This window comes from Mustelus asterias, chromosome 22 (assembly GCF_964213995.1).
Source record: "Mustelus asterias chromosome 22, sMusAst1.hap1.1, whole genome shotgun sequence".
Classification (NCBI taxonomy): domain Eukaryota; kingdom Metazoa; phylum Chordata; class Chondrichthyes; order Carcharhiniformes; family Triakidae; genus Mustelus; species Mustelus asterias.
The window spans coordinates 12,405,936-12,422,117 of NC_135822.1; the positions used below are offsets into that span (position 1 = coordinate 12,405,936).

A 16,182-nucleotide genomic window follows, 5' to 3' on the forward strand; every position below is an offset into this window, starting at 1 on the left:
ACTTGCAGTTAGGATTTTTTACGTTGATTAGGTGCATGATGAATGTAAAAAATCTGAACAGCACGAGTGCAGCCCTTTCGTGCCTGATGCAAGCATTTCCTCAAGACATGGAGATGCCGACCATAGATCTGATGGTGAAGGCCCCATGCACCTGCATATTAAATGAAAAAACAAAGGGAACAAAAACCCAATGAGAAGCAAGGGGGTGGTGGTGGTGAAAAAAACAAGAGAAGAGAGGGAGAAGTAAAAAAAAAAGTTTCCAGGAAGGGAAGACAGTGGTAAGAAACAGGTCGGCTCGGGAGAAGCCCTAGTAATTGAAGAGACTCCAAAAGAAGCCCCGAAGAGCTGAGAAGGCAACTGATGGTTGGTAACACCATGCTGCATCACGTTGGCGAAGCAGTTTTCGGCTTGGCACTGACCAAGAGCTGGGATTGTGCTCGAGTTGATGCTCCAGGGTATATACTGTGTAGCGTCACGTGTTCAACCGCAGTTTGCCATGGAGAAATTAAGAATCCGACTCTGATTCAGATGTGGCAGAAAGAACGGAACCTCAGGAGAAAAAAGTAATGTTCGTACAGACAGTACAGTGACAGCTATTTGGTCTTTGGATTTTTGTCGACTGGTTATGCCTCTTGTCCTGTCCCAGGATGCCCAAGTTGCAGGCAAAGTTCTCAAATCCTGAAATGTTACCAAGCAAGTTAAAGTGATATTTCAATACAGAACACCATTCACTGTCCAATAAGGAGTACTTCAAGCATTTAAGAACACAAAATGTAAGCAAAATCAACATTTGATGGCTGTGGGGTTTCAGATAATGCACAGGACGTGAGTAAGCTAGTGGCTGAGCTCATAGCGAAATCAAGAAACCACATACTAGTGCTGAAACTTTAATGCTGCTGCCTGCAAAGGTATTGTGAATAATGTTGGGAGCTGATGCTGCCAAAGAAATCGACAAAGTTCTTCTTTCTGATTGTATAATCAATGGTGTATCAACAAATGTCAGCTGATATTGAACAGGTGCTTCAACAGAAATTAGAAATGACATGCAACTAGTGATAAGGCTGTCACTGTAAACACCTGCCCCATGATAGATGTCAAGGTCACTGGCCTATAGTTTCCTGTTTTCTGCCTCCCTCCCTTCTTGAATAGAGGAGTCACATTTGCTACTTTCCATTCTGATGGAACCTTTCTAAAATCGAGCAAATTTTGGAAAATTAACAATGCATCTACTTCATTAGCCACCTCTGTTAAGACCCTAGGAAGAAGTCCATCAGGGCTTGAATACTTGTCTGGCTGCAGCTCCATCTATTTGCTCAGTAAGGCTTCCCTAATGATTGTAAATTCACCAAGTTCCTTTATCTACTCCACTTCCTGATTTACAGCTATTATTGGAATATTTTTGTAGTGAAGACAGAAGCAAAATATTTGTTCGTTTCCTTATTATCTATTGTTAATTTCCCATTGCCATTTTCCAGAGAACCAACACTTACTTTACTTACTCTTTTCCTTTTTAAGTACCTGTAGTAATTTGTGCTATTCATGTTTACACTTTTGGTTAACTTCCTCGCATACTTTATTTCTTCTGATTAATCTTTTAGTCATTCTCTGCCATTCTTTACAATCTGACCAATCATCTGACCTGTCACTCATCTTTGTACAGTCATATACTTTTTCTGCATGTTTGATGCTTTTCTAAATATCTTTAGCTAACCATGGATGCTGGGTCTGCTCCTTAGAAATTTTCATGATAGTAGGAATATACTTATTCTGAATATTCTGAAATAGCCCCTTAAACGTCTGCCACTGCTCCTCTTTTGATTTAACCTCTAGCTTAGTATCCCAGTTCACTTCGGCTAGTTCAGCTTTATGCCCACAAGGTTGCCCTTATTTAAGTTTAAAATATTAGTCTTAACCCCACTATTCTCCTTTTCAAACTGGATGTAAAATCATATTGCTGTTAGCTAGGGATGCCTTCACTCCAAGGTCATTAATTATCCTATCCTAAGTCTAATTTAACCTGTTCTCTGGTTGGTTCCAGAGCATGCTGCCCTAAGAAACTACCTTGAAAACATTCTATGAACTCCTCATCCAGGCTTCTGCTGCCAGTCTGATTTTTCTAGTTTATATGTAGATTAAATCATCTATGATTACTGTTGTCCCTTTATCACAAGCACCCAATATTTTTTCTTGTATTAGTATTGGCAAGTATCTATTAGTTATATTGTATTAGTTTGGCTTAATTGCAGCATTTCCTCAATGTAGGAAGCACTGTACTCAAGATAAAAAATTTCCTTCAAGAATATTGAGGAAAAGCATTCGCCTTCTAACTACTGGAGGTAGGTGAGCACTTTGGTGACAGTGACCACAATTCTATTACGTTTACCTTAGCTATGGAAAAGGATAGGTATATATCAAAGGGCAAGAGTTATAGCTGGGGGAAAGGAAATTATGATGCGATTAGGCGAGATTTAGCTGGCATAGGTTGGGGAAGGAAACTGCAGGGGATGGGCACAATTGAAATGTGGAACTTGTTCAAGGAACAGCTGCTACGCGTCCTTGATAAATATGTACCTGTCAGGCAGGGAGGAAGCAGACGTGTGAGGGAACCGTGGTTTACTAAGGAGGTTGAATCTCTTGTGAAGAGGAAGAAGGAGACTTATGTAAAGATGAGACGTGAAGGCTCAGTTAGGGAGCTTGAGAGTTACAAGTTAGCCAGGAAGACCTAAAGAAAGAGTTAAGAGCCAGGAGGGGACATGAGAAGCCTTTGGCACATAGGATCAAGGAAAACCCTAAAGCTTTCTATAGGTATGTCAGGAGTAAAAGAATGACTAGGGTAAGATTAGGGCCAGTCAAGGACAGGAGTGGGAAGTTGTGCGTGGAGTCTGAAGAGATAGGAGAGGCACTAAATGAATATTTTTCATCAGTATTCACACTGGAGAGGGACAGTGTCGAGGGGAGTACTGAGATGCAGGGTGTTGGACTGGATGGGATCGAAGTTCATAAGGAGGAGGTGTTAGCAATTCTGGAAAGGGTAAAAATAGATAAGTCCCCTGAGCCGGATGGGATTTATCCTAGGATTCTCTGGGAGGCTAGAGAGGAGATTGCAGAGCCTTTGGCTTTGATCTTTGGGTCGTCATTGTCTACTGGAACTGTGCCAGAAGACCGGAGGATAGCAAATGTTGTCCCCTTGTTCAAAAAGGGGAGTAGAGACAACCCTGGTAATTATAGGCCGGTGAGCCTTACTTCTGTTGTGGGCAAAGTATTGGAAAGGATTAGAAGAGATAGGATTTATAATCACCTGGAAAGGAATAATTTGATTAGGGATAGTCAGCACAGTTTTGTGAAGGGTAGGTCATGCCTCACAAACCTTATTGAGTTCTTTGAGAAGGTGACCAAAGAGGTGGATGAGGGTAAAGCGGTTGATGTGGTGTATATGGATTTCAGCAAAGCGTTTGATAAGGTTCCCCATGGTAAGCTTTTGCAGAAAATACGGACACATGGGATTGAGGGTGATTTAGTGGTTTGGATCAGGAATTGGCTAGCTGGAAGAAAACAGAGGGTGGTGGTTGATGGGAAATATTCACCCTGGAGTTCAGTTACTAGTGGTGTACCGCAAGGATCTGTTTTAGGGCCACTGCTGTTTGTCATTTTTATTAATGACCTGGATGAGAGCATAGAAGGGTGGGTTAGTAAATTTGCGGATGACACTAAAGTCGGTGGAGTTGTAGACAGTGCGGAGGGAAGTGGCAGGTTACAGAGGGACATAGATAAGCTGCAGAGCTGGGCTAAGAGGTGGCAAATGGAGTTTAATGCGGAAAAGTGCGAAGTGATTCACTTTGGAAGGAGTAACAGGAATACAGAGTACTGGGCTAATGGTAAGATACTTGGTAGTGTGGATGAACAGAGGGATTTGGGTGTCCATGTGCATAGATCCCTGAAAGTTGGCACCCAGGTTGATAGGGTTGTTAAGAAGGCGTATGGTGTGTTAGCTTTTATTGGTAGAGGGATTGAGTTTCGGAGCCAGGAGGTCATGTTGCAACTGTACAAAACTCTGGTGCGGCCGCACTTGGAGTATTGCGTACAGTTCTGGTCGCCACATTATAGGAAGGATGTGGAAGTGTTGGAAAGGGTGCAGAGGAGATTTACCAGGATGTTGCCTGGTATGGTGGGAAAATCATATGAGGAAAGGCTGAGGGGCTTGAGGTTGTTTTCGTTAGAGAGAAGGTTAAGAGGTGATCAGAGGATTAGATAGGGTGGATAGTGAGAGCCTTTTTCCTCGGATGGTGATGGCTAACACTAGGGGACATAGCTTTAAATTGAGGGGTGATAGATATAGGACAGATGTTAGAGGTTGGTTCTTTACTCAGAGAGTAGTAAGGGCGTGGAATGCCCTGCCTGCAGTAGTAGTGGATTCGTCAACATTAAGAACATTCAAATGGTTATTGGATAAACATATGGATGACATTGGAATAGTGTAGGTTAGATGGGCTTTAGATTGGTTTCACTGGTCGGTGCAACATCGAGGGCCGAAGGGCCTGTACTGCGTTGTAATGTTCTATGTTCTATTCGGTTCCCTGTCTTGTCATACCCTTTATGTAAATCAAACCCTCTTATCAGTTCTTTATACAGTCACAAATAAATAATCAAGAATTCTTTGAAGCATAAAGCTATTGTAAGCTTTTGAATTTTACCTTTTGCAATCAATATATCAGCATACAAGATGGTACAGGTTGAATCTCTCTCATTTATCAGGACTAGAGAATGACCAATTGCAGGAAGGTTAGCAAGTTCTTCACTGAAGACCTTTTCCTTTGCTTCGGCCATTGTCATAAGAGTGCTAATACAGTGATCTTGCAGCCAGCGGCTGATTAGACTTTGAGCTTCATGTTTCAGAGATGTGATTTCTTGGATTACCAACTTTTGGTCCATCTGTAGGGCTAATGCAATGTCCTGAACGGCTTCCTGTTAGAAAAGAAATGGAAACGGAATGATGGATCCATCAGATCCAAAAGCTTTGGAAATAAGGACATTGAGCTGCTCTAACCTGCTTCGCCATTTAACTAGATCATGGCTGATCTTCTACATTTTTAGGGAATATAAAGACTGACAAATCCCCAGGGCCTGATGGAATCTATCCAAGGCTGCTCAGGGAGACGAGAGATGAAATCGCTGGGCCTCTGACGCAAATCTTGGTCTCGTCACTGAACACAGGTGAGGTCCCAGAGGATTGGAGGATAGCTAATGTGGTCCCATTATTTAAGAAGGGTAGGAAGGATAACCCGGGAAATTATAGGCCGGTAAGCTTGACGTCCGTTGTAGGGAAGTTGTTGGAGAGGATTCTTAGAGATAGGATGTATGCGCATTTAGAAAGGAATAAACTCATTAACGGTAGTCAGCATGGGTTTTGTGAGAGGGAGGTCAAGCCTCACTAACCTGGTGGAGTTTTTTGAAGAAGTGACTAGAATGGTTGACGAGGGAAGGGCCGTGGATGTCGTCTATATGTACTTTAGTAAAGCGTTTGACAAAGCCCCTCATGGTAGATTGGTGCAAAAGGTTGGATCTCATGGGATAAAGGGAGAGGTGGCTAGATGGGTGGAGAATTGGCTTGGTCACAGAAGACAGAGGGTGGTAATGGAAGGGTCTTTTTCCAGCTGGATGCCTGTGACTAGTGGTGTTCCGCAGGGCTCTGTACTGGGACCTCTGCTGTTTGTGATTTATATAAACGATCTGGAAGAAGGTGTAACTGGGGTGATCAGTAAGTTTGCGGATGACACGAAAATGGCTGGACTTGCAGATAGTGAGGAACATTGTCAGAGGCTACAGAAGGATATAGATAGGCTGGAAATTTGGGCAAAGAAATGGCAGATGGAGTTCAATCCAGATAAGTGCAAAGTGATGCATTTTGGTAGTACTAACGTAGGGGGGAGCTATACGATAAATGGCAGAACCATAAAGGATGCATATACGCAGAGGGACCTGGGTGTGCAAGTCCACAGATCCTTGAAGGTGACGTCACAGGTGGAGATGGTAGTGAATAAGACATATGGCATGCTTGCCTTTATAGGACGGGGCATAGAGTATAAAAGTTGGGGTCTGATGTTGCAGTTGTATAGAACGTTGGTTCGGCCGCATTTGGAATACTGTGCCCAGTTCTGGTCGCCACACTACCAGAAGGACGTGGAGGCTTTAGAGAGAGTGCAGAGGAGGTTTACCAGGATGTTGCCTGGTATGGAAGGGCTTAGTTATGAGGAGAGATTGGGTAAACTGGGGTTGTTCTCACTGGAAAGACAGAGGATGAGGGGTGACCTAATAGAGGTGTATAAAATTATGAAAGGCATAGATAGGGTGAACGGTGGGAAGCTTTTTCCCAGATCGGTGGTGACGTTCACGAGGGGTCATAGGGGCGGAGAGGTTTAACACAGATATCAGAAAGACGTATTTTACACAGAGGGTGGTGGGGGCCTGGAATGCGCTGCCGGGCAAGGTGGTGGAGGCGGACACACTGGGAACGTTCAAGACTCATCTAGATAGCCACATGAACTGAGTGGGAATGGAGGGATACAAAAGAATGGTCTAGTTTGGACCAGGGAGCGGCGCGGGCTTGGAGGGCCGAAGGGCCTGTTCCTGTGCTGTATTGTTCTTTGTTCTATCAATGCCAACTTCCTGCACTATCCCCATATCTTGATGCCATTGATATCTAGAAATCTATGGTCCTTGGCTTTGAGCATACACAATGACTGAGCCTTCATAGCCCTCTGGGGTAGAGAATTCCAAAGAAGCACCACATTCTGAATGAAGAAATTCCTGCTGATCTCAGTCTTATTCTGAGACTGTCTCTCCTGTTTGAGATCCCTACAAGCAGAGGAAACATCCTTCCTGCATCCAGCCTATCAAACCCTGTAAGAATTGTGTATACTTCAATGAGATCACCACTTGTTCCTCTACACTCTAGAGAATACACAGAAACTAGAAACAGGAGTAGGCCATTCGGCCCTTCAAGTCTGCTCTACCATTCAATATGATTATGGTTGATCCTTGATCTCAATTCCATATTCTCACTTTCTCTCTCCCCCTTGATGCTATAAAAAAAATCTCTTTCACGAATACATTCATTGACTTGGTCTGCACACCCTTCTGTGATATAGAATTCCACAGGTTCGCTCAGGTTTGACTGAAGAAACTCCACATCCCCTACATCGTTGTTCCACAACAATGGCAGCAAGGCATGTTAATTGAATTCCTTCTTGGAATATACAGTCAGAAGGTTTATGAATTGGTTTTGTCAAGCAGAAACGGAGAGAAAAATCAATTTTATCTGGAAACACTGAAAGAAACAGTAAGGAATTGCTCTCTCTAAAGCAAAAAAATAACTTCACCATGGTGCATTTACTGAACTTCAATTTAATTCCAAGATTTTAATGGAAGCTAGTTAACTTCAAACAGCTGCAATATTTAACAATCTACACCTCAGCAACAAGAAAAGGACTTAATCATATATTATTTGTAAGAAGTCTCTCAATACGAGGTTAAGTCCAACAGGAGGTTCACCTGAAGGAGGAGCAGCGCTCTGAAAGCTCATGATTCCAAATAAACCTGTTGGACTTTAACCTGGTATTGTGAGACTTCTTACTGTGCCCACCCCAGTCCAACGCCAGCATCTCCACATCATATATTCTTTGAACATTGGTTTGGACTTTACATATTTCTAAGGGATGTGTGCATGCGCATTTCAATGAGATCAAGTCTTTTATTACTTTTCCTTGGGCTTAGTAACTAACTAATAAACTTCTGTTTTTTTTGACTCAAGAAAACTTGGTTTGATACATTTGGATTGGAAAGGCATTTGAGGGCAAAATACATTTTAATAAATCTTTGTTGCGACCAACCGAGGGACTGAATAAAGGAGAGCCAGCTCATTCCTCCTTACCAGATCATCACAGGATTTATATAGCACCTTTAATGCTGTCAAATATCCCAAGAGATTTCACAAGAACTTTAAAACAAAATTTTACACTGATCCAAGTGAGAAGATATTAGGGCAGATGACCAAAAGGTACGCTAAAGAGGCAGGTTTTCAGAAACACCTTAAGAGACAGATGTTTAGGGAGGGAATGTCAGAACTTAGGGCACAGACAGATAAAAGCACAGATGCCAACAGTGGGATGATTAATGTTGGGAATCTTCAAGATGTGCATGTTGCAGGATTGCACAGATCTTGGAAACTTATAAAGCTGAAAATTGTAAACTTTAGGCGGTGCCAGATTGGCAGCCAATGCAAGCCGATGAGTGGGTAAATGGGTGTTGGTATGGGTTGCAGAGTTTTTATGTACTCAAGTTTACGGGAGATGGAAGATAGGCCATGAGAGCATTGGAATGGTCAAGTCTAGAATAGCAGAAGGTTGCAGCAATAGCCGAGTTGGGTAACAGTGGGGAGGTAGAAATAAGCAGTGTGGTCAGAGGCTCAACTACTATCTGGTTTTAAGAAAAGTCTGAGAAATATATTGGAATAAAGGGGTTTCACCAAAGCCTTTCACTCACATAGCTGACCTTAGTAGATCATCTTGATCCCATGGCATTATCGTTCATGTACAAATATTAGCATACAAGTATCTAATATGTTCTTCAAAATTTATTTGCCATATTATGAGTAATTATTATAAACAAGTTAATGATTTTGTGAAAACATCACAAAGGAACTTCATGTGAACTGTCCCAAGAGCTGACACACCAATATGGACGCCATGCATTTTCAGTATCAGAACCTCACTCAACAAGCATTTTATTCATTAACCTAGCATTTCAATGCTGCATTAAGGAACTGTGGGAGGCTTTCCACATTGTCTATGTTTGGTAGTTAATGATGTCCAAGATTTAGTTTGCTGAACTGGCTTACAGCAACAATTCAAATTATCGCATTTACACAATCAACTTCCCATCAGGATTTACACCAAAATAGCAGATCACAAAGACAAAAGCAAAATACTGCAGATGTTGGAAGACAAATAAGAACAGGAAATTCCAGAAATACTCAGGAGGTCAGGCAGCATTTACAGAGAGATAAAGAGTTAATGGAGGAATCTTAAAAAAAATACACAGGTAGGTTTGGATTAGTGGAAGGTTGAAGTTTGAAAAATCTGTTCACTGACCCAAACCTGTCAGCTGCTCATATCCAGTTTTAACCAGTAAGTATCTGCTGCCTGTAAAACTGCACCCACAAGCAAGGCAGTAAATTTGCAGTTATTTTTAACCAACAGGAAACAAATTGTGTAGAAAGGAAGACAGGTCTTCGTGTCCTTCTCAATTATTCTTTACAAATGAAAAGTAATAAGAATGTGGCTCATAAGGTGGATTAAAGGAACCATCAAGGTGTCAGTGCTATTATTTTGCCTGAATGGTTAATCAATGCTTTTAGCAGCAGGGTCACTTTTGTCTCATTTGCTCCAGCTGTTGTCTGAGTTTTGAAACATTTGTCATGGCAACTACAGCTATTTGTATCTCAGAAAGGTCTGAAGCATTGAAGAATAATTAGTGGCTGAGGCAGAGATTAGTTGAGAATTGTCGTGTCCAAACTTAAAATTTGAAGTTTGAGGAGAACCCTGATATGTTGTACCATGCAGCTGTGTCAAGATGTGCAGACTTACAAAAATTATATTCTACAGTAGGACTGTAGGTCTGGAATGTGTTTGCTTCAATGCAAGAAGTATAACAGGTAAAACAGATGAACTGAGTGCCTGAAATACTGGGTGGAATTATGATGTAATTGCAATTATGGAGACATGGTTAAAGGAGAGACAGGACTGGCAGCTTAACATTCCAGGATATGTTTTAGATGGGACAGAAGGGGAAACAAAAGAGGCAGGGGAGCTGCATTGCTGGTTAGAGGGCAGATCAGAACTGTGTTGAGGGAGGACACATTGGAGGGATCTTGTAGTGAGGCATTATGGGTGGAGCTCCGGGTGAAATCACAATGTTGGGAGCTACTACAGACCTCCCAACAGCCCGTGAGAGACAGAGGGGCAGTTGTATAGTCAGATACTAAAAAGGCGTGAAAAAGCTGGGTAGTTGTGATGAGTGACTTTAACTTCCCCCATATTGAGTAGGAATCCCTTACAACCAGGGGTTTGGACGGATAGCAATTTGGTAGATTTGCCCAGGAGGGCTTTTTGACACAGTATGTTGATAATCCAACCAGAGAGGGGACCATACTAGACTTGGTATTGGAGAATGAGCCAGGCCAGGTGATCAATGTTTCAGTGGGGGAGCATTTTGAGTTTAGCGACCATAATTCCATAAGATTTCGGGTAGCCATGGATAAGGACAACAGTGGCCCTCAGGTGAGTGTGCTTAATTGGATGAGGGTCAATTACATCCAAATTAGACAGGAACTAGGGAATGTGGATTGAGAGCGGCTATTTGTGGGCAAATCCACATCTGGCATGTGAAAGGCTTTTAAAGGCCAGTTGATTGAAGTGCAGGACAGGCAAGCCCCCACAAAAATTTAAAAGGTAGAAATAGCAGGATTCGGGAACCATGGATGACAAGGGAAAATTGTAAGCTTAGTTAAAAGGAAAAAGGAAGGATACAACAAGTCCAGGCATCTAAAAACTGATGAAGACGTTGAGGAGTACAGTGAAAGTAGGAAGGAACTTAAACGTGGAATTAGGAGGGCTATAAGGGGCCGTGAAATGTCTTTAGTAAACAGGGTCAAGGAGAATCCCAAGGCTTTTCATGCATATATTCGGAGCAAGAGAAAGAGCAGGCCCACTCAAGGACAATGGAGGGAAGTCATGCGTGGAACTACAGGAAGTGGATGAAATCCTTAATGAGTACTTTGTATCAGTGTTCACCACGGAGAAGGACATGGCGATGTTGAGGTCGGTGATAGATGTGTGAATGCTGTTGAGAATGTCAATATATCGGAGGAGGAAGTGTGGCATTAAGATAGACAAATCCTTGGGACTGGGTGGGGTCTATCCTCGGGGGTGTTGGCTATGAGGAGAGGTTGACTAAACTAGAATTGTTTTCACTGGAAAGATGGAGGAAGAGGGGAGTCCTGATAGAGGTCTACAAAATTATGAGAGGCATAGATAGGGTGGATAGTCAGAGGCTTTTTCCAAGGGTGGAAGTGTCAATTACAAGGGGACACAGGTTCGAGATGAGGGGAGGAAAATTTAAGGAAGATGTGTGGGAGGGGAAGTTTTTCATGCAGAGAGTGGTGGGTGCCTGGAATGGACTGCCAGACGATGTGGTGGAAGCAGGCACATCAGCAACATTTGAGAGGCATCTGGAAAGGAACATGAATAGGGAGGAAAGAGAGGGATACAGACCGAGTAAGGGCAGAAGGTTTTTTTTTGTTAGGGCATCATGATCGGCACAGGCTTGGAGGGCCGAAGGGCCTGTTCCTGTGCCTGTACTTTTCTTTGTTGTTTTTGTTCTTTGTACCTAATACCATGAGTCAAAATCAACATTACGAATATCTGATTTTTGTTATACAGAATAATAACGTTCTAAGATCCTTGGAATGCGGGAGCCAGTTCAGGGATAGTATCTCGCAAATGTCATGCAAACTTTTGTGTTTTGTCAGCAGTCACATTATAAAGCATCATTCTCTTATGTGCATATACCATGTACATAGCAACTTATGCAGTTCTTGTTCTATAGACCATATGTACAATGGGTATCTTGCATATTTATACAACAAATATAATGCTGTCATTGCCAAGTAAACTCATTTATATAAAAAGGGATGCACAATGATGTATTTTATTTGCAAATAAATTTACACCATTATTGTTTTGCATCTCATTTACAAATGCAAGTATGGAGAGTTTTGGTGTGCATCAATTTCACATAGATATAAGTATTTGCATTAAAATTGGATGCATAAAGTGTTTACGTACGAATACACAGTCATTCATGTACATATCACAGGTATATGCAGTTCTATTTATAAACTGTTAGAGTACAAACATAAGATGAGATTAATTTTGAAATTCACCCTTGGCCAAAAGGGGTGTAAACACAGCAGCAAGGGTTCAGGGAAAATAAATAATTAAAGGTTTTTGGAGACTTCAATTATAAAGAAAGGTTCAAGCAATAAAACCTATGCTCACTGAAGAAAATACAGAGGAAAAAATGTACACGTTTCTAAAATAACAAAAAATAGAAATTAATGCAAGCAAGGAAGCTACTGAACACGAGCAATTTGAAACTGCATTGGAATAGAGGGCATAAATATAACATCGACAAGGTTGGGGCTGAACTAAATCAGCCATCTCTAAAATAATGCAAGCAGAAATATGGCACAAGTGATTGCTTGGAGCAGACGTGCAGGGTGGACTTATCCAGTCTCAAGATTTCAATTTCAAATTGGCTGTTACCAAATATGGCACTTGCCTTAGGAAACATGAATTGTTTAAATTGATTGGGAATGTCCTCACCCTTAGATTAATACAGGCAGTGCAGTCATCAATGATGAAAGAAAGAAATTACCTTTGGTTTATTAAGAATCACATACATGAAAGACCGCCCACATCGTGCTTGTACATGGGATGGGTTTGCTTTTAAAATGGTGCCAAAATCAAAGATGGCAGTTTTCTTCTGATTAAGATGTGCATAACATCGTGCTCTCGTGAGGAGCGAGGCTTCATCAGTGCCTCCTGGAATAATAATAAAAAACAAATATTAAAACACTTCAAAGAGCCTGGCAGCTTGAATTACATACAGTAACTTTTAGATTTTTTTATTAATTCTCAGGATACGGGCATCACTAGCAAGGCCAGCATTTACTGTGGTGGAATTCAGAGTGTAGACAGAGACAGAACGACTACAACAATGATTTTAACTGCAATAATGGCAATATTACTTTTAAAAGCAATGGTGTAACCGAGAGTCAAGCATGCTGGGATTTTTGGTCAAGATATAATTTAAAACAGATGCAGGCTGCAGAGTTACTGTGAATCATGACCTGGTCTGGGAGCTGTGATCTGAAGCTTCCTATGTTGACCAAATATGGGAAGTGGTTTACTTTTGAGTTAGACTCGATGGCACAGAGGTTTATGGATTCTAGTGAGCTACATGCTCTCTGAACCAAGCTTAATTCTACTGGCTCTTCGAGCAATGTGATCAGTTTCCAGTTACACCATTGCCTGGATGTCAGTGGAACAATTTGTAGATTAAAGAGATGTGCAATCCTTTGTATCTAGCGAGAATGCTAGAACTCAACCATCGCAAATAGAAGTGCCTGAAGAATATCGTCAGAGACCAAGAGGACAGATTCTACATCGGGAATGTACTGGCCACTTTGTTCTAAACCGGTAGTGTCTGTTTTCAGGTAAAGAATTAGAATTAATGTTCAATTAAGAGTTAAAGTTCAGTAAGAGCGTTAAAGTTTTGCAACTTGTAAGTTTGAGTATAATACCTAAAGTGTTAAATAAAGGAAGATTGTTAAGAGAATCAAGAGTCGAGTCACATTAACTTGAAATGCTTGGAAAGAATTTGAATTAGTAGCCAGGTAATAACAGGTTTCAAAAAAGCTGTTGAAAAGCCTTTGCAAATTCTAACTTGTGGCTATTATAACTGTGGCAATGACATGCTAGTAGTAGTGTAAAAAGCATGAACATTTTTTAAATGGAATTTGCTGAAAAAGGAATTTTGGTGGGAACACTGTGGGTGAACACTTTGCTCTTTGAACGGTGCCATGCAATCATTAAACATACATGTTAATGGCATTGGACTTTACATAATTATTCTTGATGTGAGTGTATTGGGCAAGATCAATTCAACTTGCCATTATCGAGTCTGTGGTGTGCTTGTTTAGATCATGGCTTCTCTCAAATCTTCCTTTTTGAAGTGGAAACGAAGTGAAGCTTTTGATCAGTCCAGCTAGTGTGCTGTGTTTGAATCTTAGGTTCTTCTTTTGCTTTCTTCTCAACCCTCTCTAATACACTGATGATCAATGTATTAAACCATATTCTGTGGGATTAATTCAATGGCCCTACACTTGCAATCAGAAAGACATATTACAAGAATGCAAGGGTCTATCTAATTTACAGGTTTTGCCTCTTCTATCCTATGTGATGAATAAATTATTGGCACCAGTTTGAACTAGTAACATCTTGTACTATGTTAGTTTAATTTCATGTAGCATTCTGGATTAATCTTCAGTCCTTTTGTTAAATGGATACAGTTTGCAATTAACTACAAAATGTTTAAGCCTCACAAATTTTGCATAAACAAGGTAGCATGATGGCTATGGAACAAAGATTTGTAGTTAATTTAAGAATGCCAACTTCTGAATCCTTATTTTAATGGCACAAGATCCATTATATAAAGATCTGAATTGCCAAAGATAATGGACCAAATATGTGAGTTAATCATATATTTACATCAAACATTCTGCTTAGCAAGCCTTGAGCGATATAGAAAATGCTATTTTGATATTTTCATAATTCATTGCATCTAATTTATTTCATTCATTAGCATTCTGATTTGTTCAAGACAGCTAAGATGTATTTTGGAAAACTAAGACATCTCTTCCATTTTGGCGATTGACCGCCAAAAGCCGCAACATCTTATTTTTACTAGACTACAATTGGCAGCTCAAGGATTTCAGTTCAACTCCAAGCCCCAGGAAAATAAATAAAATTTATTGTCCCAACTCCCCATTTGGCTGTTGCCATTGAAAGTGGTCAGTAAGTGCACAGTACATCTTAGAGCAGACAAGAGCCTCAGCAATCCAGTGGTAGGGCCTTTTTAATGTCATAAGAGACTGATGCTTGTACCCGACACTCAATATACAATTTAAAGAGAGAAGGGATAGAGAATAAAAGCACCCAGTAGATGAGAAGACACAACAAATGTGATAGAGACACACATACAAATAATCACACACTTCTGCTTCTGTATCCAGGACAAAAACGGAGACAATACACAATAACCTTGTGAAATGTTTGCCTTGTGATGGAAAGTCTGATTTCCGACATTTTTCCCATCTCTACCTGAATACAACACAAGCAGCAATACTACCAGCAAAGAAGAAGAGGTCCAGAGCCCAGTGCGCTCATAGCACCACCCAAGGTTCACTATGATGGAGGTCACTTGGAATTATTTTCTTCTCCTTGCGAGACTAGGATTTATTGACTTGATTGGTTATACAGCCTTACTATAAAGTGCTGGGAAGATATATAAACCTGCATGCCTGCAGCACTTAGCAAACAGAGGTATTTAAATTTAATTAGAGTATGGAATCTAACCAATTTAGCACAATCGAATCCTGTTAACCACGGGGAAGTTGCAAATCTGACAAAAAGTAAAAACTGTTCATTCAACAACAAAAAATATTTTGGTACAATTGATTATAATTTTGTTGTTGGAAGAACATGTAGGAAAGCTGTTAAGGATGAAGACCGATAGTCACCTGTGAACATCTGGCCTTTATTGACAAATAAAACCATGGCAGACATTACCTTTTGCTTATTCAAGGCGTGTATTTCAATTTTCACAAATCATTAAATTTATGAACAGGTAACTTCATTTCTTTGTTACCTGTCACATGTGATGAGCGGCTCAAGTTCCTCTGCAATAGTGACCTTCATGCCAGCAACACGCATAATTTATATAGTAAGTAGTCTCACAACACCAGGTTAAAGTCCAACAGGTTTATTTGGTAGCACGAGCTTTCGGGCAACGCTCCAGTAGTTGGTCTGGATTATTAATTGCCCATTGTGTCCAGCACCTCACAACATACAAGTAACGAAAATATATATTGAAGGATGGGTGGGATATCAGAATAACAGGATGCAGCTACAATTAACTCAGCGATGCACAACCAAACTCACAGGATAATGGTGACAGTCACAGACCTTATGGAAAACCTTGCCGGAGTAAACTAGACAATGTGGATCCCAGAACTGTAAGGTACTGGTGCCAAACATCACGGAACATATCTGATTTAACTCCAAGTAAACAATTCAAAAATTCCATTAGCATACATGCTGGAACGATTTTATGCCAATCCTGAATTAAAGGTGGCTTATCAGTAATCCATGAGCAAAGGATATTCTTCTGTGCTGCAAATGTTAGGATATTGTACAACCTTTTCCCATTCGCATTACTGATATTTGTGTATGAGAGACCCAGTATCAGATGCAAGGGATCGAACTCTAAGGCTGCATCAAAGAT

The 16,182-nt window shown here is 40.9% G+C and overlaps 1 protein-coding gene across 1 annotated transcript in view; it reads right to left on the reverse strand.

Annotated features, from left to right (window-relative positions):
• The window catches only part of ttc34 (tetratricopeptide repeat domain 34), an 81,100-nt gene that overhangs the window by 11,514 nt on the left and 53,404 nt on the right, over positions 1 to 16,182 (reverse strand). The window contains exons 5-6 of the mRNA XM_078239737.1: positions 12,493 to 12,659; positions 4,692 to 4,962 (exon numbers count right to left, since the gene is read on the reverse strand). Coding sequence (XP_078095863.1) covers positions 4,692 to 4,962; positions 12,493 to 12,659 — 438 coding nt within the window. The remainder of the gene's footprint in view (positions 1 to 4,691; positions 4,963 to 12,492; positions 12,660 to 16,182) is intronic.